Source organism: Lissotriton vulgaris, chromosome 7 (genome assembly GCF_964263255.1).
Source record: "Lissotriton vulgaris chromosome 7, aLisVul1.2, whole genome shotgun sequence".
In the NCBI taxonomy this organism is placed as follows: domain Eukaryota; kingdom Metazoa; phylum Chordata; class Amphibia; order Caudata; family Salamandridae; genus Lissotriton; species Lissotriton vulgaris.
The window spans coordinates 39,113,821-39,140,872 of record NC_141695.1 but is presented as its reverse complement, the minus strand read 5'-3'; the positions used below and the strand labels follow the sequence as shown (position 1 = coordinate 39,140,872).

Genomic DNA, 27,052 nt, shown 5'->3' with positions numbered 1-27,052 from the left:
AGGCCCATTTAAATTTTGTAAAGTTAAAGAGCTCAAAAGAAACTCAGAATTTCATTGAAGTAAACCCATGAAAGAAAGCAGCACCTTTCTTAAAAATCTTCTTCATGTCACTACTTAATTTCTTCCTAACAGGAATGGTACATTTCTTGGATCCTTGGAAGATGACAGTGGCTATGACTTCAGGCTTCAAGAGATACGTCACTTCAAAGAAGATATCTTGACTATTAAAGTGGTATGGTACAGACTAATCTTCCTACAAAAACAAGGGCTGCCATTACGTTGATGTAAAACAGGGAAACAGATTGATGAGACTGGTGCTAGGAATGCAGGAGTAGCTTTCACTGAAAGTCACTCCTTGCTAAGAACTGAAGAATTTGTGTACTGTTACTCCTTTAATTTTCATTTTTTGGAGGGTGGGAAATAGACATCTGCCCTTTGCCAGACAACCTATCCACCTCCTTCTTAGTATCCCCACCCTATATAGAGATCAGCTGCATCCGAGCCATTGGCAGGGGCAGAAGGGCCTTTTCTTTTAAATGGCATTTCCCCGGGTGGCTGGAGCCCTTGAAGCCAGTTTTGAATGCCCGGGGCCACTCCTGGTGGCTTTGTCACTTTCTCTTGTCCCCCTGGTTAATTGCAGCAGGCACAAGGAGGCTTCAATAGAGAGAGAGAGAGAGAGAGAGAGAGAGAGAGAGAGAGAGAGAGAGAGAGAGAGAGAGAAGGAGATGGAGAGGAAGGTAGAGAACAAATGATGAAAGAAGGAGAAGAGGCAGAATAGGGAGAGAGAGAGAGAAAATTGCCAGATCAAAAGAGAGAGAGATAGTGTGAGGAGACAAAGGGAGCAGGACAGGTTTCAGCAGGTTTTCCAGGGCAGCTTGTGGTTCTCAAGTCACATCATGACCATTGGAAACACGATTGTAGAGATCTGATGTCAGTGGAAAGGCATCAGAGGATATGCCCTACTTAGAGTAGCTCCTCTGATTTCATTCTAACTAGTATCCTGTCTGTCCAGGTCTGTCATTTCAACAGCCCTAGACACAGCCTGGGGGAGAATGTCCAGCAACTGCAGGACATTAGTTGTAATTTCTGAAGACATCACCATGTTAGGGGTCTGTCTTCATAAATTACATAAGTGATGGAAAGGACTTTATTTTTTTTGGAGTAGCATTTGGTGAAGAATCTCTATACAGAAGGCAGGCAACTATAGATTTAGCAGGCCATTCACAAAAAAGAAGCGGGCCAGATTGATGAACGTACCATGAGGCTCTTTGGCCTTCACTACGATTGGCTACTAAACATTTCTGTTATATACTGTGCCATTTTTATAGCTGCAGAGTGCATCTGTAGGTTTTTGAGAGGGAATAGCAATGATTATGAGATTTGGAGAAATACAGTCTGAAAATGCTACAGTGCAAATGTATGCATGCTGTATAGAGAATTCTATCCAGAGGTTGAGCCTGCTTGAAACAGGAGAAATCTCAAGGTGGAATGCAGCTCACAAGTTGTCCTCCGATGAAACTCATAGTTCGGATTGGGGTGGTTAACTCACACACCGCCCCCCTCAGAATCAATAGACCTCTCGTAATAAGAGGTTAAGTGATTTTTGTGGGTAGTTTGTCCTTTTTTTTGCTATTTGCAAGTGACACTTGGGAAGGCAAGAACGTGGCAGTAAAATACACAGTTAAAAAGATAAGGGAGTGGGCATTTGTTGCAGTCATGTGTTAGTCCAGATGGATGAGCTTGCAAATATGTGAACAGTTATTTCTGTACATGAGAACGTTCATATTGCAGAAGCTTTCCATTTGGTGCATGCACTTCGTTCATGAGCAGGAAGTGTACCCTCTCATTAAATGGCGTATTTAATTTACCTGTAATTCCCTTGTAGAGTTGTATACCATAGACCCAGGGCCTGTAAATTATATGTTAACAGTGGGGCTGCGGCACTTGTTGTGCAGCCCACTTTAAACTGCCATGCTGACTTGACAATGAAACCCCCTTGCCAAGCCTTAAACTCCCCTTTTAGTACATCTTAGTCACCTTTGAGGTAGGACCTTGGTAGCCCATAGAGCACGGTGCTGGGTAAAGAAAAGGATTGACGTTTACTTTTAAGTTTTATATGTTCTGATAGTAAAAAACACCTAACTTCGTTTTTCACTACTGTCATGCCTACTACTCCCACAGGGTAACATTGGGGATTCTTTATTACATTTAAGAGGATGTAATTTCCAAGTGGGAGCAGGTAGCTATGTCATGTTTGGTGTATTTAAAATTGTGGCAAAAACCCATATTTACTGCCAGCTTTGTATCACACTTTTAAGAATGGCACTTTTAGAAAGTTGGCATTTTTTGCCATTGCCCCTTTTGTGCCTTCAACCTGCCTTGGGTCATATGACTGGGTGCAACACTCCATTAGACTTTGGAATTCTTCCCTGATAGTCACAACATAGAGGGATTAGGTGTGCCTGCATGGGTCATCTGCTGGCAGGATCGTGGGTTAAGTTGAGCACAGCCCAACTTGCATCTGAATGGTCTGTACCCTGTCTTTACATAAAAGTCATAACAACCTCACATTGCCACCATAGCACGCTTGGGGCCAGAGGAGACAGAAAATGCCATGCACTTCAAAGCCACTGTCTAGAAGCTTCTCACACCTTCTCAAACCAGGACACCAGAGTATAAAAGTAAGACCTCGGACACCAACTCTTCAGTACACTTCAGGGCCTGTGGATAATCTGCTAGGAAGAAGGACTGCTGTGCTGCTGTAAGGACTGCCACTTAGCTGGGCTGCTGCTCTGAATGACTGCTTGCCTGCTGAATTGTTACCTTATTGCCCTTTGGACCTGCTGCCTTTTGCCTATGAACAAGGACTGGACATTCATGTGTCCTAGAACCTCCAGAGTGACTAACTAGGCCCAGTCTGCTGACATCCTGTTCAGAGCCACAAGAACAACAAAGGCTTCTTCTATCTTGAACCCACACCTGGACCCAGCCTGCATGAGTCCTGAACCTCAAAGTGGTGCCCCACCAGTCCTGGACCCTTGGATGTGGTGCTAAGAGTGCCCAGGTAGCCATAATCCAAAAATGAGCACCTGAAAATTATTGGCAATAAAATGGTCTGAGAACCAGGATGAGACCAGGGCCAATCTTTTCACCTTTCTGCCTGAGCTGGATCTTCTGTCAGGTTGGCTTTGTGGCATTTCTGGCTACAATCTTTTCTACAATAGCAAATCCTTTTAAGTGGGTCTTCTCCAAAGGGATATTGGACCTCAAGGAACTGTCTTTTGATACAACCCTTTATCTCCTCCCACTGGAGGTTTTTGACTTACATTTCAGAGACTACTTCAAACAGAGAAATCTTCACTTGGCTTCGATCCAAGGCTATCTGATGATGGTGTTCCCTCCTCAAACACTTCCAGTGTCTTGCCCCACTGAAAATTAACTTCTCAGAAAAATGTTCTGATACATTTTGAAGGTAAGCACGGACCGGTCCCAATCCAGTTCTTTTAACAGATCCGTGCTCCGTCATGGTCAGCCAAAATGTATGACTTGACCCTGTCTCGCACAACTAGATGTCCACGGTTGGTGCTTTGATCTTTTAAGCACAAGTTCTTTGTTAATAACGTAACATATTCATAACTCTGGATCTACTGATTAGATTTTTGTCATTTTTGTGTCAATTATTACAATGTACTTTATCTTTCTAAATTGGTTTGGAATCTGTCTTGTGTTTTAACTTTATGATTGTTTATGTGCTGCATAAATACGTTAAATACTTTGCCTCTAAGTTATGCCCAACTGCCCTTTGTGCCAAGGTACCCAGGGTTAAGCACAGGGTGAATTTAGTGACATTCACACCTCAGTCAACCAATTCAATTTCTAACAATGAGTCGGTCAATCCTAGAGGCAACAGAAACAAAATTTGTCTGAAGTGTCCTTTGGAAGCTCATGAGTTATTTTAAATTCAAGAGACCTTAATTTGTCATCTTCATTTAGAGCTGGGCAGACTTTTAGTACATCAATGACAGAGACTACTCTGACTAAGTCACCAACATCAATCTGCATTAGTCCAAAAGAGTAATGGCTGTCCAAGGTTTTGTCATTTGTCCACCCTAATTAGAGTGGGTGGACAAATAGCAAGTTTTCACTGACCCTTACTGCCAGGTAAAACCTGTCGAAAAGGGGCAGTGAAAACTCCTATTGCTAGGTGGTTTTGCTAATTTTTGTTTTCAAAAAACTCTTGCAATAGGATTTTCTTTTTGAAAATAAAATAAAGGTTGACAGTTTGACGTATGGCTGCATCATGCTCATGCCAGTTCCTGTAAATGCAAGAAATCTATGATGGGCCTGCATCCAGATTTAGTTGGTGGATACTGTCTCAGGGCAATAGAGTACTTCACTCTTTCACCCTGAGAGAGTTCATTCCGGTCTGCTAAACTCTAAATCAGACTCACATTTTTAGAGTTGAAAAAATCTCTGCTTGGGATGGGCTAATGATCTGACACCCGAGCATTTTAAACTAGTTCTGTGAATAAGAAGCAGGGTGCCGCCAACACCAGGCGCTGGAAGTTCAATAAAGAGGTAACCCTGAGGATAGTCTTCCTGAGCTTCATGTACTATGCAGAGGGATATGAACTGTGATCTCTCCTATCTCCCTGCTACTAGACTCATTCACTGAAGGTGTTAAATGGTTGTGGCACTACAATTAAAATGCATAGAATGTGAATTTTTGGTTTTCATGCTAACTAGAGACGGGAGAGTCTTGGCCACAAGCAGTATAGATGGCTTTGCAGTAACTCGAATATTATGTTACCAGAGCAATGTTCATGGTCTTTCTGCAATATTTCAAGTTAGGGGAAAATTCCCACTCTCTTCAGGGTTATAATAGAGGAATGCAGATTTGCTGATTGTGCACATTTCCTCAGGTTCCCAGAACTATGGACCACCATAAGAAGCATGTTTAGTGTGCACAAAGAGCCAAAAGGAAGAGTTTTGTGTCACTTGGTCAAAGCAGCATTCTAATGATTAGAGTACCCAAAACACTGTGCAGCTGATGCATCACTACGAGTTCTTCATTTGTCAATGTTTTGCTGCTTTAGTGACAGTTTTTGGGCTCTAAACCTTAAGAACCATCCCAGACTTCAATTTGGTGCCTTACAATGCCACCCGCTTTGAGGAGACCCTGAGATACAAGAAGTCCATTGATCTCCCTACTTTTTTGTATCACGGAGCTACAGCCAATGGATTCCCAACTCCTGAGATGTGCATGGTAGCAAGTTATTTATGGTTGTGTTCACTAGATGCACCCAGGAGGGATTGCCTAATAGAGTCCCATGTAAATTAAGTCTAGATGTTTGGGGGTAGGTACTGGTCCCTTTGTTCACATAATGTCTGTTAAAATTAGAATGAACACCTATTGTAAATACTTTATATTTGATGTTGCACCTGTCAGAATAGAAAACATTGACTGTTTGTGAACACTTAACTTTGAGTGAGTATTGTGTTTTTTCAAGATGGAGAATCAGTGCATCTTACTAAGGATTTATTTATTTATATTATTCATTTTAAAAGTTTTTTATAGCGCTGGCTAGACCCAGGAGTATCTGAGCGCTTTACAGGAATGTGAGGAGGCACAGTATTAAAAAAAAATTGAATAAAACAAGAGCTAATATAACAAAGAAAGCAGGTAAAATGCAAGAGCTATTGACAAAATACTATATTAAGCTAAAGTGGGTAGTGAGAACCTAGGTTAGGGTGGGGGTGAAAGAGAAGAGATAAGGAGAGGGAAGAAGGGAGTAGGAGTTAGGGGAGTAGCAGGAATAGTAAATCAGTAGGAGGCCACACATATGGTTAGGAGTCAAATGTAGATATATAGAGCAGGGAGGGAGGATAGGGGAAAGAGTAGCAAGAGGGAGGGGGTATGGGTGGGGAAAAGTGGAGGGAATGGAATTGGAGGGCAGTAGAAGGGGACATGATGAGATCGCAGCGCGTGAAAACAGTGTTAGAGGTAGGAATTAAGGACCCAGTATTTGATGAGGAGGAGGAATAATTTTAGTTCTTTTTGAAGTTGGACATTGATTGGCAGTTGATATCTCCCTCTTCTCCATGCTTGTGTGGATATAATTTTCAGCTTCCCAGAAGTTCACATATCATCAAAATTGACCCTGCTGCTGTGTGACACATTATGGCTCAGAATAATAAAGACCCTGTTGCTGTGTGGTGAACCCACATTGCTATGATCAAGTCCCAGCCAGCCAAATTAGAATAAATAAATTACCCAGTGGCTTGAAGCCCACTTCCCATTTCACCATGATACCAAAACTGAGCTGATGAAAAATCAACCACAATGACAAATGATAGTCACAAACATCTGCTGAGCCCCTCAGTCTACTCTCTAGGGGCTGGGCTGGTCTAACTGGTCTAACTTCCCAGGAATGTGCTACTGGTGTCTAGAAAACGGATGGGATAGATTCTCTGTAACGCATATGTAAATTTGTCATTTTGTTACGTGTTTTAGTCTTGTAGTTATTCCCGATGTGATTTGTAACATGGCTACTCTATTTAAAGTGTGAATCATAGCAAAGCACATTTTGATGCAGACAAAAGGAGTACTGCTATCTTGTAAAGTAAAGGAAACATTCCTTAGTGTTCTGGGGATAAGGGTTACTAATCAGCTAAATTAGGGATATTTAATAATTTGTCTTTTGTTTTCTTGCAGGGTGATGTCATTGTTGTAGAGTGTACACAAAACACAATGGATCGGGACGAAGTTACATTTGTATGTACTTTTCACCTTTCAAGTTCCATTTTGTTTTTACAAATAGTGACAACATATCACCCACAACCATTTCACAGTTACCACATATTCTCTCTACCACTGTAGCATACATATACGGTGAATCATAGACTCTTCACTGCCCTCCACTACCGCCTTGATTTCATTTCCTATACTACATACACATTGTCTGTTTGCTTTCTGTACACGGGTATCTATCAGACCCCGCAGTGAGGAATAACGGCATCAATGTAATCAGGCAGAGTGTTATACATGTTGATTCACACCACACCAAGCTTTCTGAAATGGTCCATTACTTACCAACTAGACCAACTATGTTGGCCTACTCTAGACCCGGGTTGGTCTAGAGTAGACCAACATAGCTGAATAGCTGAGGGATATTTTCAGGATATTTCCAAAAATGGGACCGTCATCCTCGCAAGAACCATGATCCGATCTTTAAGACTCACACCTATAAGTTTGATAGAAATCATGCCGATTGACATGTGTATGCATTAGATAAATCTGAGAATGAAGTTGATGTTTCTTCAAACATTATATTAGGCTAATTAAAGCAAGAAACCATAAAGTTGAGTACTGGGGCATACCAGAATCTTCAGTATTCTCAAGTTTGATCCTCAAATTTAGCTCAAATGTCTTCCTGCAGCTGCATTGGAAGAGTGAGAGACTTGCACACTCATTCTGTAATATGGAGTTATGACATGCGGGATGAGTCATGACTCTTCCCTTTGGACCCAACTCCAGGTGCCAAGACTCCCACTTTACTGGACTCTATCTTAATTTCCAAGTCCTCAGAGCACCATTTACTGTACACTCTAAAAGGCACGAGCATGAGGTTTGCCTCCTTCATAGGCAGCCTCTGCGGTTCCTGGTTACATTGGGGCTCTCAAGGGTCAGGTTTATTGATATTATCCATAAAGTCAAAGGAGAGGAAAATATGAGCCTACTGTTGGTGACAGGAGATGCACTGATTATACATTACTTTTAATGACTGTAATAAAACCTGCTCAGCCTGAGTCACCTGAGGCAGAGCTCCTATGAAAAAGGAAACACTGCACAAAAGGTCCCTCATTTAGGGAGATTTGACAAAGGGCAGTTCAGCGCCACCTCTGCCGTGCTGCCCTATGCCAAAGTGAAACTGCAGGAATGTATGTATTTAGGTATTTATGCAGTACGGTGCATTCCTGTGCTTTCCCCCTACACTAGCATCAATTAGGCAGCATAGCGCTAATGCAGGCACTCTCTTACCCATGGGAACCTTGAGGTATTTTCCTCTTTTATTGTGTGGTGCATATTGCAGCACTCATTGAAGGCGGAAAGAACGAAGAGAAATGAAGATATTTCTCTTCATTCTGACTCACGTCAGGAGGCATAAGGATTTGTCACTTCTCCAGGTTTACAGGAGCTCTCGAATCCGGTGCAGTGTCAAAGTACATAGGTGTTGCATGGGAAAACCCACTGCAACTATCATGGAAAGCCTCCTGAGCATAATGTGAGAAAACACAACAATTTACGCTGTCTTGGCTTACTCCATATTTATGAGGCCATCAAAAGCAGTGCATTGTGGCTTTGCGTGGCCTCATAGATAATATATTGTAATCTGCGCTGCCAGAGAGGCACACCCATGATGCTCAGCGATGCGGGGGCTCATAAATATGCCCTTTGGAGAGTGGTTTTGTGGACTTTCTAGAAGTTTGAGCGTTCATATGACAGTACTGTCTTCCTGTTAATGAAGGGCCAGCCAACCATTACTAAATGAAGTAACCATTAATCTCGTTTCTGCATTTTATGTGGAGGTGTGTGACAATGTCAAATTGATTCCACTCCACTTTGGGGGCTCATCCTCAAAACATGCACAAATACATTAAATGAAACACTTAACAATGCAAATGTAATCCCATTGTCTTTTGTATTCTCTTGCATCATTTATTTGGTATTCTTCTGTTTTTTTGCCTAGGGTGGCCCCAGCACACTCAATGAGATGTGTCTGTCTTTCTTGTTCTACTATCCAAGGACAAACATTTCAAAATGCTGGGGATATACAGATGTGATAAACGTTATCAATGAGCTTGACTTAGAACCAACAACGGAGTAAGTAACAACAAAAACTATTATTTATCAGTTGCGATCACACCTTGCAAAATGACTCAGCAAGTCTATGTCTTGAGACCAGTGCTGTTTTGTTTTTATCTCATATACATACATTGGTGATACATACATACATATATAAAGATGTCATCAGTGATGTCATCAGTGATGTCACTGAACATATAATGAGTGATGTAATATTTGAGGTCATAGGCAGTGGATTGCAAGGGCACAGGTTATAGTAAGCCAAGCTAAGTATAGCTGCTGAATTTCACTGGTTTTGTACGAGTGAAACCTGAGCCTAACTATAATGTCCCAGTAACCTTTGTTTTTTTCAGTGAATTTATATGTTTTTTTAAAATGGTAATTCCTAATTATAATGTCCCTCTAAACTTTGTTTTTTTCAGTGAATTTCTATCTTATTTTTAAGTAGCATTTGCGTTTGCAGAGTGGTAGAGAAGGGGGCTGGTCCTCCGACAGGCTCTCAGGAATCCTACTGTGTAAGACTTACAGGAGGCACCATGACGGCGTATTGGCCCCCGAGGTCATTCAAAAGTAAAGTGGACTTCATCCCCTAACCAACAGTGTACCACAAGCTGCATTTGCAGATTGGTTGCGAAAAGGGGTGTGGCCCCCAAAGACCTCTTAGCAATCCTGCTGTGTGGGACTTGCTGAAGATGACTGAAGGGGCTGTTGGCCCCATGGACATCCTTCGGGGTCAACTACCCCTCCTGTTACCTTCAGTCCCACACAGCAGGATTGCTGAGACCTCGTAGGTAGCCCTGCTCCCTTTCTCCACCACTCTGCAAACGCCCCTCCTGGTGTACTACTAATAGGGGGATGAAGTCCCCTTGGCTACAAAGAGTCCTTGTGGACCAACTACCCCTCCTGTTACCTCTAGCAGGTCCTACACAGTAGGTTTGCTGAGAGGCTTTCTGTGGCCCTGCCGCTTTTTTTCATCCACTCTGCAACTTGAGGGTCGTTGATGGCCTACTAGCCCTCCTGTTCCCTCCAGTAAGACCCACAAGCTGGATTGCTCCGAGATCGTCAGTGGCCATGTCCCCTTTCTCTGCCACTTTAGAAACATGCCCACTAGTGCACTGCTGCTTGGGGGAAGAAGTCCACTTTAGTACTGAGGTCCTCAGGCGGCAAGGGAACCTCATCCCCCACCAGCAGTGTGACGAGAGGTGCATTTAAATAGTGGAAGAGAAAGGGGCTGTGGTCTCCTATCACCTCACAGCATTTATTTATTTATTTATTTAAACTTTTACCGCGCACAGCTACCCACAGTGGGTTTCCCGGCGCTAGGGACAGACTAGAGAAGAAGATATCAGATAGCCAGCATGCAGGTAACCAAATACTTATGTGAACAATAGCGTTTTCAGTGCTCTGCGAAAACGAAGAAGACTGGTCTCTAATTTAAGGGCTGTGGGCAGGGCGTTCCAATATCTGGGACCAAGATAGGAAAAGGAACGTCCCCCCATCCTTGCCAACTTAAATCTTGGTATAGAGAAATTGCCAATTTCCGAGGATCGTAAGGTACGTTTGGGCCTGTAAGGTTGCACCTGCTTCTGTAAGTAAGTAGGTGCAATGCCCACTGTATGGCCCTTACTGAGGTAACAGGGGGACTTTTTTTTGTCCTCGTTCATCTCGACAATAAACATTTCCTTCTCTGCAGATATCTCTCTCTCTCAGGGTGTTTGTTTTACACCAGCAGCTTCCCTGAGGACAGAAGGGGGCCTGAAGCCAGACTAGAGAGTTTTAAAGGTGTAATCTTCGGACAGATCTATATTTTATATATACTCATTAACCCTTACTCCCCCTGACACCCTTCATGCACCAGCACCCCAAACTTTTAGGGGTTTCCAGAATCCTTTCGTCTTAGAGGCTTTCCCTAATAGGTCAATCCTAGACATATAGAAGAAAGACCCCAACCACTCCGAATTCTTAGGTTCAAGGACATATTTTGCGTATATGGTAGGTCTTCCTTTCCCCATCTTTGACAGCTTTTCAGGTGTCATATAGGCCCTATGGAGTGAGAAAAGGTCTTGACAGTGGGATATAATGTGCGCATCAATACTTGCCACATATTTTGTAACTGCTCCCTCTGCAAGTATCTTCCTCACAGCTCATCTACCAAAGTGAAATCTTCATCCAAGGTGTCTTGTACTTCCCAATACCACAATGAGACTTAGTTGTTTCCTGATGATTTTACGGCCTGTGGCTCTTCCAAACTATACCCCACACCCAACTGCAGTTTTAGGCTTTGTTCCCAACTGCATAATATTGTATATCTGGTATGGTTAATCCTCCTTTCTATCTTTTAATCCACGGCTTTTTCAAGGAGATCCTGATCCCCTTATATGCCCAAATAAAGGCATTTAGTACCTGCTGAAACACGGTTCAACAGGGCATTGACCGCTATTTTGAGGTGAATGAAGGCTCAGCCACGTCGAGATCAGTAGAATGGGATGCGATGAAAGTGGTGGTGAGAGACGTGTGCATGGGTAGATTCTCGAATGCGAGGACGGCAGTTTTGAATGATCTGGCGAAAGCGGAAGAGGTATTAAGGGGGCTGGAACGGCAAAGGCCTGAGCGACCGGATCTACAGGAGCGATTGATGGAGGCCAAGGAGGTGGTGGCGACTGAGACTGAACGGCTGCGGTGCTATGATTATAAGTTGTACACCGTTAAGGTGCATGTGGAACGAGATAAAGTGGGTACACTCCTTGCCAAGCTTGCTGATCCAGAGCCTAGGGGGTGTCCGGTCATGAGTATAAGAACAGAGGAGGGGGACGTAGTCTACTCGCAGTCAGCAGTTCTGGCGCGCTTTCAGTCCTATTACACGGGATTATATGAATGCCAACTGGAGGCGGAGGTCTCTGAGATAGGTGAATACTTGGACTTGATCCCACAGCCGGTGCTGGATGGCGAGGAGGCAAAGGACCTAGGAGGTCCCATAACATTAGCAGAGGTTAGAGTGGCTATTAAACAGATGGCTCGAAATAAAACTCTGGGGGTGGACGGCTTACCGATTGAATTCTATGCCAAATTTGTTGATATCCTAGCACCCAAACTATTGGTGGTGTACTCAGAGGCAAAGCAGTTGGGATGCTTGCCTGAGTCAATGAGGGAGGCGCTAGTTGTACCACTGTTGAAGCCAGGCAGAGATGCGTTGGATGTGACATCCTACCGACCCTTGTCTATGCTGACGGTGGATTATAAGATCTTGAGCCGTATCCTGGCCACCAGGTTACTGCCTCACATGACCACATTAGTACATAAATGTAAATGTATAGGCATTTATATAGCGCACTACTTACCCGTAGGGTCCCAAGGCGCTTCGACCGCTGCGAAACCCTTCCTGGCTTCCCTGAGAGATGGTCCCTTAATGGATATCTCCAGGGTGAGACCAGGCATCCCCGGCGGTCTGGTGGGGCCGTTAGTGAAGATGAGGCAAGCTAATGCCCAGAGTTGCCGAGTGTGATCGCTGATCAGAGTGGGCACCGAGGCGAGAGAATTATCGAGTCCGCTGACCCTGGTCTAGAAACCTGCCGCGCCGGGAATCGAACCCTGGTCCCAGGCCGTCCTCTGCTCTCGGGTCTGCCGACTCTAACCAGTGAGCCACACTACTTCACATAGAGACCAAGCGGGATTTATCCCGACTAGGAACACTTCGATGAATATATGTCGTCTGGTCCGCATTTTGGATGGTGCCAGGGCCTCGGCTCTTGACCCCGTGGTGTTAGCAGTCGATGTCGAAAAAGCTTTCGACAGCCTCGAGTGGGAGTACCTGAATGAGGTGTTGCTGAAATTCGGAGTCGGGGAAGGATTTCGGAGGTGGACGAAGGTGCTTTACTCGTCGGCGAGGGCAAGGGTACGACTGGGGCTGATTGTATCTTCGGCTTACCCTATTTGTAGGGGAATGAGACAGGGTTGCTCACTGTCCCCCCTGTTGTTCGCATTGGCGATGGAGCCGCTGGCAGCACAGGCAAGGTCAGGTGAAATGTACAGTGGGATCGTGCAAGGGACAGAATCGCATTATATATCTTTATATGCTGATGACCTGCTATTGTACCTAGCGGCTGCTGAACAATCCCTGGAGGGAGCAGTGGATATGCTGGCTAGATTCGGACAGCTGTCAGGCCTTAGGGTGAATTGGACCAAAACCTGTGTATTCCCATTGCGGGCGGGTACACCCTGTCCCCCACTAGCGAGAGAGGTGGTGTGGGAGCCCTCCTGTTTCACCTACTTGGGTGTGCGCATTTACCATGAAGCTGCGGACCTCTTAGAGGGGAACGTAGGGCGTTGCATTCGCGCGCTGAAGGGTTGCATGAATTTTTTGGCCTCCCTCCCTCTGTCGGTGTTGGGCCGAGTAGCATTATTGAAGATGGTGGCACTTCCGCGCCTGCTTTATTATTTCCGAACACTGCCGATATGGATCCCACAGCGGGTCTTTAAGGAACTGAAGATGTTGGTGACTGGCTTCCTTTGGGGTCATGGACGGCGGAGGGTGGTGTTGGGTACCCTGACTAGACCCAAGTTTGAAGGGGGGATGGCAGTACCTGACTTTGAACTATACTACCTGGCGGCACAACTGCAGATATTGACACAAAATATTGCTAGAGAATTCAGGGGTCCTGAACGTGAACGTGGGACTGGTATCCAGAGGTGTGTCTTGTCATATATAGTCATGCAACAGAAACTGGATACAAGGGACCTTACGGTGGAGGAAAGGACGCTTAAATTATGATGGCATAGGAATCTGAAAAGAGCAAAAAGAGACCGGCCATATGCACCGGAGATACCGCTGGGGATGCTGACCGCGCTGCCGCATGGGGGCGATTGTTCCCAGCTGTTAGAATGGGAGGAGTTGGGCTTGCAGATGGTGGGGGATCTGTACATTGATGGGGTGTTGGTCCCCTATCAGACGTTACAGGAGCTATTTGGCTTGCCGGACGGGACTTTCCTACTGCACGCAGCAGTGGTTGCGGCGATGCAGAAGCATTGAAAGGGAGGGCTGGCTGAGCTGGACGTGACCATGGCGTGTCAATACGTGGTGATGGCCGCGGGCACTGTTAAAGCGGTAACTTGCCTCCATACTAGAATGTTGAATGAGGGACTGGTGCCACTGCTAGCACTGAAGTCGCGATGGGAGGACAGTATAGGCAAGCCCATACCGGACACTGTCTGGAGCCATGTGCTGCGATGGACGTGGAAGTGTACAAGGAACGCACGGTTTCAGCAGGTGCATTTCTTCATCATACATAGTGCGTACCTGACCCCGGAGAGGATAAGACGGTACTTTCAAGTGCTTGACGCAATGTGCCCGAGATGCTTGGCGCCCGAGGTTGATCTGGATCACCTGTTGTGGGGATGTCCGAAACTAGGGGAATACTGGCCGGAAGTGGGGGAACTCCTGAATGCGGTAACAGATAGGGAAGTGGACTTTGACATGGCGGCATGTCTACTGCTCTGGTTCCCTCATACTAAGAAGACGAAAATCACAAGTAAATTTATTGACCTGGGTCTCATGTTGGCTCAGAGAGAGATAACTTGGCATTGGAAGTCCAAAGAAGGCCCATCAGTGAGGAGGTGGATGAATGAGCTGTTGAAATGGTCAGGCTGTGAAAGTATTATCAGAATGAGACAAGCGACTAGAACTGGCAATGAGAAATGCTTGGAAATGGCGAGAGCCTGGGAGATGGTGGTCCAGGCATTGCGTGACTACTTGATAGAGGATGAGGTGGAGGAGCAATGATTGAACAGGGCTCCATGTAAATTAAGTGATGGCAAGCGACTCCTGATAGGTAGCGTACTCCAGTGTTGGTACGGATTATGTGTGCCCGCGTCAGCAGCAGTTGAGGGGGGGTGGAGGGGGGGAGTTTTCAGGGAGGTAGTTAAGCACTGCGACACGGTTTAGGAGAATATCGGTAGATGGGACTTAGGGCTGGTTCACGATGAGGGGGGCTTCCGAGGAACGCAGGCAGGCACCCGGGAAGTACTACTAGGGAGATCCAGGAGGAGGTCTCTGGAGGGATATGGGTGGGACTGCATTGGAGCGGGTACGAGCTGTTGACGGTGTCCCCATGAGGAATCTGTGTCTGTTTGATGGTGCATGGAGGGTGGGATTTTAGGGGGATAAAAGCAGATACTGAATGGTGAAGCTGACCGAACACCCGGGAAAGGCGAACACTGTGGCATCTTCTTGAGAACGGAAGACTTGGCGCGCCGCCCAGCCTCCGGGATGTGGGCTAAATGGCTGTGTACGATATCTATGTCACTTCAACTTTTGTGATGCCGTAAGTGTATTGGTTGGCCTATTCTTAGGACTTGTTGCTAATTCTGCAATAAAAAAAATAAAAAAAATAAATAAATAAATAGTACCTGCTGAATTTTATCTATAGAAGATTTCTCAAAGTGCAGGGGTATAATGTTAAATAGGAAAGTGATTTTAGGCTATATCGCCATCTTAACCAAATTAACCCTCCCAGAACCGTTAAAGGTTATATCTTGTACGATTTTCAAACCCAAGTATCGCATTTCCTTCTTCATCAACATATTCTCCATTCTCTGATTCCATACCATAACCTCTGTGTTGTCCTTGTTTACGAAATAACCCAGCACCATACCAAATTCTAAAGCCAACCGTATACCAGCCAGCAGAGCCACCACATGATCAGAGGAGAAAACCATGAGATCATCTACATGTAATGCTAACTTCTACACCCATTCCCCCTGAAAAAAGGGAGGGATGTCAGTTGTCATTCTGAGTTTATGTGTAAAGAGCTCTATATAGAAATTAAACAAGAGGGAGGGGTAAAGGGGACAGCCCTGTCTTGTACCTCTGAGAATTTACAAAGTTGAAGATAGGCTCCCATTTACTAAAACTCTTGCGGAGGGAGTCTTGATATATTAGTTGGATTGCTCTACAAAATATACCTTCAACTCATACCACTTTAAAACGGAGAGCAAGTAAGACCCCCTCACCCTATCAAAGGCTTTGGAGGCATCTAATGTTGTTATTGCTACAGGGGATGCATACGTTGTTGTAAAATAAATAGCTCCTATTTGTTGGCTCATGTAGATCAATATGTTAGCTCATGTAGATATCTTCCTTTTACAAACCCATTCTGATCTTTATTTTTCAAATCTCTGGCTATTTTACTTAATCTCCCTGCCAGGATTTTTGTAAAGACTTGATAAGCTGAATTCAGGAGCGATATCGGTCTATGTGATTCGCATCTAGCATGGTCCTTTCCTGGTTTTAAAATTAGAGTGATTATAGTCTAATTCCAAGAATTTGGTAGTAGCACCCCTTGATCTAATATCTCTATAATTACTGTCATAAATGGGTTTAACACCTCCCATAACATTTTATACAGCTCCACTGGTATACCACTGGTATACCATCCGGTCCAGCAGCTTTACCCCCCTTGCTTGACTGAGTGGCCATACTGACTTCTTCCTGTGTAATATCCTGATTTGTAATATCCCGATTTAAGATATTTTGCTGATCTTTTGCTGAATAGCATCTAAGGGTTTGATAGAATCTACTAACCATCCCTCAATCACTTGTTCATTTATTCCTAAAATGCCTCTTCTATCTCAATATCACTCCTCAGAATATTCCCAAACTGTTCCTCGATCACCTTAATCCGGTTCCAATTCTGATCCATCTTTATTTTCCAAGCTAAAACCTTCCCTGCCCCCTCCCCATCCTCAAAGTATGCTAACTTACTAGCATCCCATCTTTTTTTATCTGAGTTTGGAGGATTTCCTCCATTTAGTTCTTGAAAATAAGCCATTTTTCTTCTGCATTATCTATTAGGATTCTTTTATTTCTATTTCTATTTTTTCCATTTCATTCTCTATTTGGAGACTTCATTCCTGTATCATTTATTTCTGTAACAGACTGCACTCATGTTTTTACCTACAATAAATGCTTTTAGTGTGTTCCAAAATATACCAGTGGGAGCAGAACCAATATTAATCTTAATAAATTCACCAACTTCTGCCTTTGTACTTTGCATTATTTCTATATCTGGCAGTATAGTACGATCTAATGTCCACTTACTTACTAGTGTCTTTAATTGCCATTATTACTGCCAAATGATCTGATGGATGGGCTGGCCTGTACCCAATATCTAGGATATCCTCTCTAAGGCTCCAATCTACTAGAACATAGTCTATCCTTGATCTGTGCCTGTATTTCTTATTATGGAATGAGGTGCCCTGCAGATTTCCAACTATTTCGCTCCAAAGATCACACAGAGTGTGTTGATTCATCATATCTTTCAAAAAGGCTCCTGATTTGAGTTTAGGTACAACTCTACCTTTATTTGACTTATCTAACTTTAGGTCCATTACCATGTTAAAGTCTTCTGCCACAATTACCAGGCCTGAAAACTCCAACAAATTTGAGAACATGCTTTTAAATGGCTCACAGTCAGCATGGTTTGGACCATAATATCCTACTAACCTTAGTAGCCTATCCTTTATTTTATACTTGCTATGATCCACCTACCCCCTTATTGGCTCATCTTATCTGATATCCATATTTTTACTTGTTTGTTCACCACTTTTGCAACCCCTCATGTTTGCACTCTGATCGGTAAATGTTATCTGCTGTACCCATCTTTGTTTTCTAAATAACTCAACACATTCCTTTTTTACTAGGTTTGTCTCTTGTGAAATCTGAATCTGCCCAGGAGAACCTCTAAGGTATTGGAATATCTTGTCCTTCCTCCCCTTCATGCGTAGTCCATTAACATTACACATTAAAATCTGGATAGACATGTCCCTATTCTTCTAAATACTGTATATCTCTCTGAGGTTTTTGAGGAAATTGTTATAATTTTTTCTCACATGCTCACCACCCACTGCTTCTGCCCTCCTCCCTCCCTCCACCCTTCCCTGGAGAACCCTTCCATACTTCTTCCTGGGCCTGATGTTAGCCCAAATTTATTTCCCTGCACCAAAGGCACCCACCACCAAGAATAACTACATATCCATATATGCACCCCCACATCTCTGCACTACCCCTTGAGAAAGAAAAGAGAGGAGAAGAAGCGAATATCACCCCAAGCTCTAACTTCTTTTTATTTGCATATCATTGAACCCGCTTCTCCCATCTTAATGGCTTCTAATAAATTATCTGCCTCCATTGGACATCTTATCATATGCATTTTGTTGTAATGCATTACTCTCAGGGATGCGGGGAATTTAAGCTGTGCGGTTGCTCTTACTTTTTTTAATTCATCCAAACACTTTACCCACTCCCATTTTCTATCTAAGGTTACCCGTGATAGATCTAATCCAAGTTCAAATGAGAAATGTGCCCCCTTGAAGTTTTCAATTTTAATGCGCATAGGAGAATTGTTTCCTTTAGGGTGTATGCCTGAAAGTTAATGAGAATGTTCCTTGGCTTAACCGCATTTGGGTTTTTCCTAAAGGGATATCTGTGTACACTTTGAATGTCCTTCGCAATGTCAGCCTCACTCCCTTTGATCCTGACCAATGCCTTTATCAGTGGGACCACATACGTTTTCAAGTTGACCCCGTCAAAACCCTCAAGTTGTTCCTTCTAGGGTTATTTTCCAGCTGTTCAAATTTCTCCTGCAGCCCCTGCTCATCCAGACGCAGCACCTGAAGCTCCATTTTGCTATTGTTCAAATCATTTTTCAACTCCTCCACCGTAGTTTCAAGTGTTTGCGTCCTTTTTTTCAAAGGCCTCACAGAAGCCACGTATCTCCCAAGATTTACCTCTGATACCTCAAACCCATTCTTATTATCCACAGTGAGTGATGAGGAGCTTACCGAGGTCTCTATGTTGTTTTTTTCTTCTCCCAAGTTTTTATATGTTATATCTGGCAGGTGTTTTCCCCCATCCATATCTTGGGTAGGATTGACCACCTGGTACTCAGCTGTTCCTGATCTCCAGGGCAGGCCTGATCCAATATAAGCCCCTGTCGTCTACGTCCTGACTCTACTGACTTTCTATCTACCTATCTACCTACCTATATACCTACCTATCTATCTACATCTATATATATCTATATATATATATATCTATATATATATATATATATCTATATATATATATATATATATATAGATATATATATATATATATATACATTCGCAGAAAAAAACATAGTTTTCAGACATGTAATAGTTAGGAATTACCATTTAAAAAACCTTAGAAATTCAGTGAAAAATCCATAGGCTTTAGGGGTGTTATAGTTAGCTAGCCATTTCACTCGTACAAAACCATAGAAATTCCACTGTTATAGTTAGTTCAGCTAACTATAACTTGCGTGCCTGCAATGCACTGCTGATGATGTCACATATTACATGATTCATGACATGGCCAGTGACATCACTGATGACATCTCAAATGACATTATCCAGTGAATGTGGTTTAGTTTGAAATTTAAATGTGTTATATATATATATACCACTATGTATTGAAAATTTAGTTGATACATAACTGTCTGAAAAGAGGATTTAGTAGCTGTCTGACTGTCTGTATAAGTGAGTAATTAAAATTGTCTCACTAAATACATGGATTAGTAACTAAACTATGTGAATATGTGCATCACTGTCTCTGTTGTTGTATAACATGCTGGATCAGATGGTCACTAACTACATGAGTGTATATATTAGTTATTGATTAGTTGGGTGAGTATTTGTATGGGACACTGAGTTTGTGTGTGGTTGGATGGGGTGTGTGTAACTCTGTGCATAGATGTGTGAATGGTTGATTGACTTGGTGTGTAGGCTTAAGAGTGCATGTGGAAACAGTTGTGTGGGTGACTGAGTGTATTTATTTATGTGTTGGTGAGCGAATAAATCTTTTAGTTGTACATCTTTAAAAAAGTAAAAAAAATAAAATGGCATTGTACGTGAGGCTTGGTATTTATAAATAAGTATATGTAAGAGTCAGTGATTGTGAGAGTAACTATATGAATGAGTGTATATTTGTAATGGTGATTTTTTAACATATTAAATATGAGTTACTATCTGTTTGAATAAATGAGGTGTTGTGTGTTTAATTGTAGGAGTGAGTAAATATAAGTGTGATTAATTTTTTTCATGAGTTAGCTGGATGACTGCATTACCTACTAAGATGACTACTGATGTGTCAATGTCTATATATGTGTATAAGTGCATTTGATAGTGTTCTATTAATTAGTGACTGCATGTATAAGTGATTCTGTTGTTGAATGGGTAGTTGTGTGTGTAGACTTAAGAATCAGTGAGTGGGTATATAGTAACTGATATTGGTGTGTCAATGGTTTCAAATATGGTACTACGTATTTTACAGTGAGTGATGAAAGGTTATACTAGTGTGTACTGAGGTGTATCAGATTGTCACGTGGATGATCTCATCAGTGATGTTATCAGTGATGTTATTTGAGATGTCATCAGTGATGTCACTGACCATGTCATGAATGATGTAAAATGTGACATCATCAGCAGTGCATTGCGGGCGGGCGAATTATAGTTAGCAGAACTAACTATAACGGAGGAATTTCTATGGTTTTGTACGAGTGAAATGTCCAGCTAACTATAACACCACTGAAACCTAAGTTTTTTCAGTGAATTTCTAAGTTTTTTTAAATGCTAATTTCTAACTATAACGTCTCTGAAACCTATGTTTTTTTCAGTGAATTTCTAAGGTTTGTTAAATTCTAATTCCTAACTATAACGTGCCTGAAACCTATGGTTTTGTAAGTGAATTTCAAAGGTTTTTTAAATGCTAGTTTCTAACTATGCCTACAGAGGTAGGACATGTGAAGAAAGAAAAAAAAACGCACAGAAAGAAAAAAAAGAAAAACAGGAAGAAGAAACAGAAGTCCTAAATGACGAAGAAAGGTGCCAGAAGAAGCAAGACATATGCAGAAAGAAACAACAGAGGAGCAGAAAGAGGCCTTGTTGCAAAATCCTCCTGTGCCCACAACTTTTTCATAAGGGTACTGGTGGTTACTGACTCTGACTAACCAGGACTAGAGCCAGTGGTATGCTGAAAGACACTTAGAATAGAGTGAAAACACCTACATACACTAGGGAACATTATGCATTGGGGTACCTCTGTGATTAGCATGACCTCCTCTGCAAGCCCCTAGTACATAATAGGGCAGGGGTATTAAAACTACCTCTTAAAACACGCCACGGGTGCGTTTGCACACTGGTGAAGGGAGGGGGGGAGCCTGCGGTGACATGTGTGCAAGCACGCCCTGTGGGCATTTTAAGTTGCAGTATAAAGTCCCCTTAAATCCTGAGGGTCCCTGGGTTCCAACTAGCCCACTGGGTACCTCCAGTAAATGCCACAGAGCTGCGTTGCAGAGAGCTGTAAAAAGGGGCACGGCCTAGACCACCTCTCTGCAACTCAGAGCAGTGGTGCTTACTGGAAGCACCTGGTGGGCTAATTGGCCACCAGTGTCCCTCAGGATTGAAGGCGAATTATTTCCCCAACTTAAAACGTGCCACAGGGCAGTTTGCACACGTCTCCTCAAGCCCTCTTCCCTCCCTTCATGACTGTGTAAAAGCGCCCTGTTGCCATTTTAAGTTGGGAGATTAAGTCCCCTTGAATCCTGAGGGTCCCTAGGGTCCAACTAGCCCACTAGGTACCTCCAGTAAGCACCACAGAGCTGCGGTGCAGAGAGGTGCAAAAAAGGGGGAAGGCTTAGACCACCTCTCTGCAACGCGGGAAGTGGCACTTACTAGAAGCACCTGTTGGGTCCCTCGGGATTGAAGGGGAATTATTTCCCCAACTTAAAATGCGCCACAGGGCGTGTTTGCACACGTCACCGCAGGCCCCGTCCCCTCCCTTCACACTTGAAAGACAAGTGTGTAGGTGATTAGAGGACTGCATGTGTAGTGGACAGGTGTTTGTATCAGTGCATGTGTTAAGGCCAGGGTCACTGCATGAGTACTTGGGTACTGACTGAATGATTAGAGTACTGCAGAGAGAGTTCCTGGGTGAATTTATACGTGGTTTGGTTTTGGAGCAGTGAATGGATTAGTACTTGGTGCTGGATGGCTGACTGGAGGAAAGCATTGTGAGTGACAGGGTGTTTGCTGGAGTGTATGGGTACTACCTGAGTAATTGAAGGTGTGAAAGACAAGTGTGTAGGTGGTTAGAGGACTGCATGCGTAGTGGACAGGAGTTTTTAGCAGTGTGTGTGTTAAGGCCTTGTTCACTGCATGACTACTTGTGTACTGACTGAATGATTAGAGAACTGCAAGGAAAGAGCTTGGGTGGATTTATAAGTGTTTTGGGTTTTGGCGTAGTGTTTGGATTAGTATATGTGCTGGATGGCTTAATGGATGAGTGCATGGGGAGTGACAGGGTAGTTGCTGGATTGTATGGGTACTGTGTGAAAGACAAGTGCTATGCTAAACGACTCTTAGAATACAGTTAAAACACCTATACACACTAGGGAACACTAAGCGTTGCGGTACCCCTGCGATTACCATGGCCTCCTCTGTAGGAGCCTAGTATATAATAGGGCAGGGGGATTAAAACTGCCTCGTATAAGTTCAAGTTCAAGTTCAGAATTTGTATAGCGCACTACTCACCCAGAGGGTCTCAAGGCGCTTGAGGGAGGGGGGTGCTTTACTTATCGAATATCCAAATTTTTAGTTGCTTTCTGAAGGAGAGGTGGTTCTGTGTAAGGTGGAGGTGGGTGGGGAGAGAGTTCCAGGTTTTGGCCGCTACGTAGGAGAAGGATCTTTCCCCCATGGTGGATCTATGGATGCGCGGAATTGCGGCGAGGGCTTGATTGGACGATCGTAGTTGGTGGGAGGGGGTGTAGAAGGACATTCGTGTGTTGAGGCATTCTGGTCCTAGGTCGTAGAGGGCTTTGTGTGCGTGGGTGAGGAGACGGTACGTTATTCTCTTGTTGATGGGGAGCCAATGGAGGTCTTTCAGGTGGCCGGAAATGTGAGCTTGACGAGGGATGTCCAATATGAGTCTGGCTGAGGCGTTTTGGATGCGTTGGAGTTTTTTCTATAGTTTGGCTGTGGTTCCGGCGTAAAGGGTGTTTCCGTAATCCAGTCGGCTGGTGACCAGTGCGTGAGTGACCGTCTTTCTTGTTTCGGTGGGGATCCAACGGAAGATTTTTTTGAGCATGCGTAGGATGTTGAAGCAAGATGATGAGACGGCGTTGGCTTGTCTGGTCATCGAGAGGGAGGAGTCCAGGATGAAGCCCAGGTTACGTGCATGATCCGTTGGTATGGGTGCGGTTCCCAGGGCCGGTGGCCACCATGAGTCGTCCCAGGCAGAGGGGGATGACCCTAAGATGAGGACTTCCGTTTTGTCCGAGTTTAGTTTTAAACGGCTGTTCTGCATCCACTTGGCTACTTCTTTCATTCCTTCATGTAAGTTGGTTTTGGCGGTGTTTGGGTCTTTGGTGAGGGATAGGATCAGTTGGGTGTCGTCTGCATAGGAGATGATGTTGAGGTTGTGATGGCGCGCGATGGATGCGAGGGGACTCATGTATACGTTGAAGAGGGTGGGGCTGAGTGATGATCCTTGTGGTACGCCGCAGATGACTTCGGTGGCCTCTGATCTAAAAGGGGGGAGGCGGACTCTTTGGGTTCTTCCGGTGAAAAACGAGATGATCTAATCCAATGCTTTTCCTTGTATTCTGACGATGCTGAGTCGTTGTATGAGGGTGCTATGACAGACTGTGTCGAAGGCTGCGGAGAGGTCAAGTAGGATGAGGGCAGCTGTTTCTCCGTTGTCCAGTAGGGTTCGAATGTCGTCTGTTGCTGCGATGAGGGCGGTTTCGGTGCTCTATTTGGCTCGGAAGCCAGACTGTAAAGGTTCGAGGGACTTGTTGGATTCAAGGATGGCGGCGAGCTGACTATTGACGGTTTTCTAATTGACTTTGGCTGGGAATGGGAGGAGCGAGATGGGGCGGTAGTTCTTGAGTTCAGTGGGGTCTGCTGTGGGTTTCTTCAGGAGGGCGCTGAGTTCGGCATGTTTCCAGCTTTCCGGGAAGGTAGCCGAGTTGAAGGAACAGTTGATGACATTGCGAAGATGGGGGCGCGATGATGGAGTCTGCTTTGTTGAAATGTGGTGGGGACATAGGTCGGTTGGCGATCCTGAGTGGATGGAGTTCATCATGCGGATGGTGTCTTCGGTGGTGATTGGGTTCCAGGCGCAAAAGTTGTTAGAGTGCGGTTTTGGTTCAAAGGTGGGTGGAGTGGACTGGTCTTTGGACTGGTTATCAAAGCTGGTATGTATTTCGGCGATTTTGTTGTGGAAGAATGAGGATAGAGAGTCGCAGAGGTCTTGGGAGGGAGTGATGTCGTTGGTGCCGGCGGTGGAGTTGGTAAATTCTTTGACGATGTTGAATAGTTCCTTGCTGTTGTGGGCGTTGTTATCAAGTCGATCCTTGAATGCTGATTTCTTGGTGGATCGGATCAGTTGGTGGTGTTTGTGGGTGGAGTTCTTGAAGGTGGTCAGGTTGTAAGTGGTTGGGTTTTTTCTCCAGGCTTTCTCGAGAGTACGACAGAACTTCTTGGATTTCTTAAGGTCATCGTTGAACCAGGGGGCTTTTTTGCTGCCTTGCTTGATTAGATGGTTTTTCAAGGGTGCTAGTTCGTCGGCGCTGTGGGTGATCCATTGTGTGAGGTTGGTGGCTGCTTGGTTTGGGTCCGATGATTTGGCAGGGGGGTTTAGGTGAAGCGATGTGAAGAGCTGGTCAGTGGTGATTTTGTTCCAATTTCTTCGAGGAATAGGTTGTGGGGGGTTGTGGGTTGTGGTCTTTTTGTAGTTGAAGTGAACGCAGCTGTGGTCCGTCCAATGGAGAGCTGTGGTGTGATCAAAGGAGATGTGCTTGCTGGAGGTGAAGATAGGGTCGAGCGTGTGTCCGGCTAAGTGGGTGGGGGTGTCAACAAGTTGTTTGAGTCCGAGATTGGCCAGGTTGTCCAGAAGGGAGGTGGGGTTGCTGTCGTTTTTCTTTTCCAGGTGGAAGTTAAGGTCTCCCAATAGGATATAGTTCTCGGAGGGGAGGGCATGTGGGTTGATGAAGTCAGTGTTGTCTTCACTGAATTGTGTGCGAGGTCCTGGAGGTCTGTAGATGAGGGTGCCTCTGAGTGTGGTTTTGGGGTCAGTGTGGATCTGGAAGTGAAGGTGTTCGGCGGTAGCGAGGTTATCGTCGGAACTGGTCGTGATGCGGATGGTGTTCTTATGGACGATGGCGATGCCTCCTCCTGTTTGGTTGGTGCGATCTTTTCGGATGATCTTGTAGGCGTCCGGGATGGCTATGGCGATGTCGGGCGCCGATGAGGCGTTCATCCATGTTTCTGTGAGGAAGGCGACGTCCGGTGATGTAGTGTCGAGTAGGTTCCAGAGTTCAATGGAGTGTCTGTGGATCGAGCGGGTGTTGAGCAGGATGCACTTTAGGTGGTTAGGGTCGGAGCTCAGTTTGGAGTTTGTGGATTTGGTGCGGGACCTGATGCAGTCGAGCTTGCAGGAGTGGCAGGTGAAGGGACCGAATGTCTGACTAAATATCGAAATTAAAAATATCGACATACAAAAATATCGGGACAAAAATATCGAAGTCAAAAATATCGGAATCCTATCCCTAACAAGGTAAGTACAAAAATATCGGAATAATAATATCGTAGTACAAAAATATCGAAATAAAAAATATCGTTTTTTAAAATGTATTAATAATGATGTTAAAATAATTATAAAATACATATAATGTTACAAATATTAAATAAAAATATTAAAACATAATTAAAAAATTAAAACTAATACATATACATTTAAAATAAATTAAAAACTTAATAATTTAATGTAATTTTATATTTTGTAATTTCATTTAATTGATTTAATTTAAATTTATTTAATTTTTACCCTGTACGACTGTACCCCAAAAACCCAAAACTGACCCAGAACCCTAAAAATACCCCTTTACCCATGAACTGAAAACTGACCCTGAACCCTAAAAATACCCCTTTACCCAAAAACTGAAAACTGACCCTGAACCCTAAAAATACCCCTTTACCCAAAAACTGAAAACTGACCCTGAACCCTAAAAATACCCCTTTACCCAAAAACTGAAAACTGACCCTGAACCCTAAAAATACCCCTTTACCCATGAACTGAAAACTGACCCTGAACCCTAAAAATACCCCTGTACCCATGAACTGAAAACTGACCCTGAACCCTAAAAATACCCCTTTACCCATGAACTGAAAACTGACCCTGAACCCTAAAAATACCCCTGTACCCATGAACTGAAAACTGACCCTGAACCCTAAAAATACCCCTGTACCCATGAACTGAAAACTGACCCTGAACCCTAAAAATACCCCTTTACCCATGAACTGAAAACTGACCCTGAACCCTAAAAATACCCCTGTACCCATGAACTGAAAACTGACCCTGAACCCTAAAAATACCCCTTTACCCATGAACTGAAAACTGACCCTGAACCCTAAAAATACCCCTGTACCCATGAACTGAAAACTGACCCTGAACCCTAAAAATACCCCTGTACCCAAAATTAATTAATATTATTTAATTACCAATTAATTATTAATTAACAATAACAATAAAGTAAATATATTAGCACATTTGCTGTAATTAATCTAATTTAAATATTAATATTATTTAGCACAATTAATTAAGAATAACAATAAATTATATATAAAAATTACTATAATTAATTTAATTAAATAATTAATAATAATTAATTACCAACGAATGAATCATTATAAATATGAAAAAATTATAATAATTAATTAAGTAATTAATAGAAAGTAATTACCAATTAATTATTAATTAAAATATATACAAACATATATCAATTAATTAATTATTATTAAATTACTTCCCACCCTATTCCCCTATAAACCCATAACCCGCTACAGAACATATTTATCAATTAATAAATTAATTAAAAATAATTTAAAATTAATTCTCAATTAATTAATTAATAATTCCTAATAATTAATAATTAATTTAACATAATTAAATTACTTCCCACCCTATTCCCCTATAAACCCACAACCCGCTACAGTAGTAAAACACAATATTTAATAAAATAACATTAAAAAAAATAATAAAACATAATTAATACAATATAATATACACTAAATTTATTTAAAAATAGATATTAGTAACATCAAAGTTATTAATTT

General features: G+C 43.3%; 1 protein-coding gene across 1 annotated transcript in view; it reads left to right on the top strand.

Annotated features, from left to right (window-relative positions):
* LOC147700643 (putative DBH-like monooxygenase protein 2) overlaps positions 1-8,888 on the top strand; it is a 136,285-nt gene extending 127,397 nt beyond the window's left edge. Inside the window, exons 8-10 of the mRNA XM_086929156.1 lie at positions 133-232; positions 6,716-6,775; positions 8,751-8,888. Coding sequence (XP_086785282.1) covers positions 133-232; positions 6,716-6,775; positions 8,751-8,888 — 298 coding nt within the window. The remainder of the gene's footprint in view (positions 1-132; positions 233-6,715; positions 6,776-8,750) is intronic.
* The last annotated feature ends 18,164 nt before the right edge of the window (positions 8,889-27,052 follow it).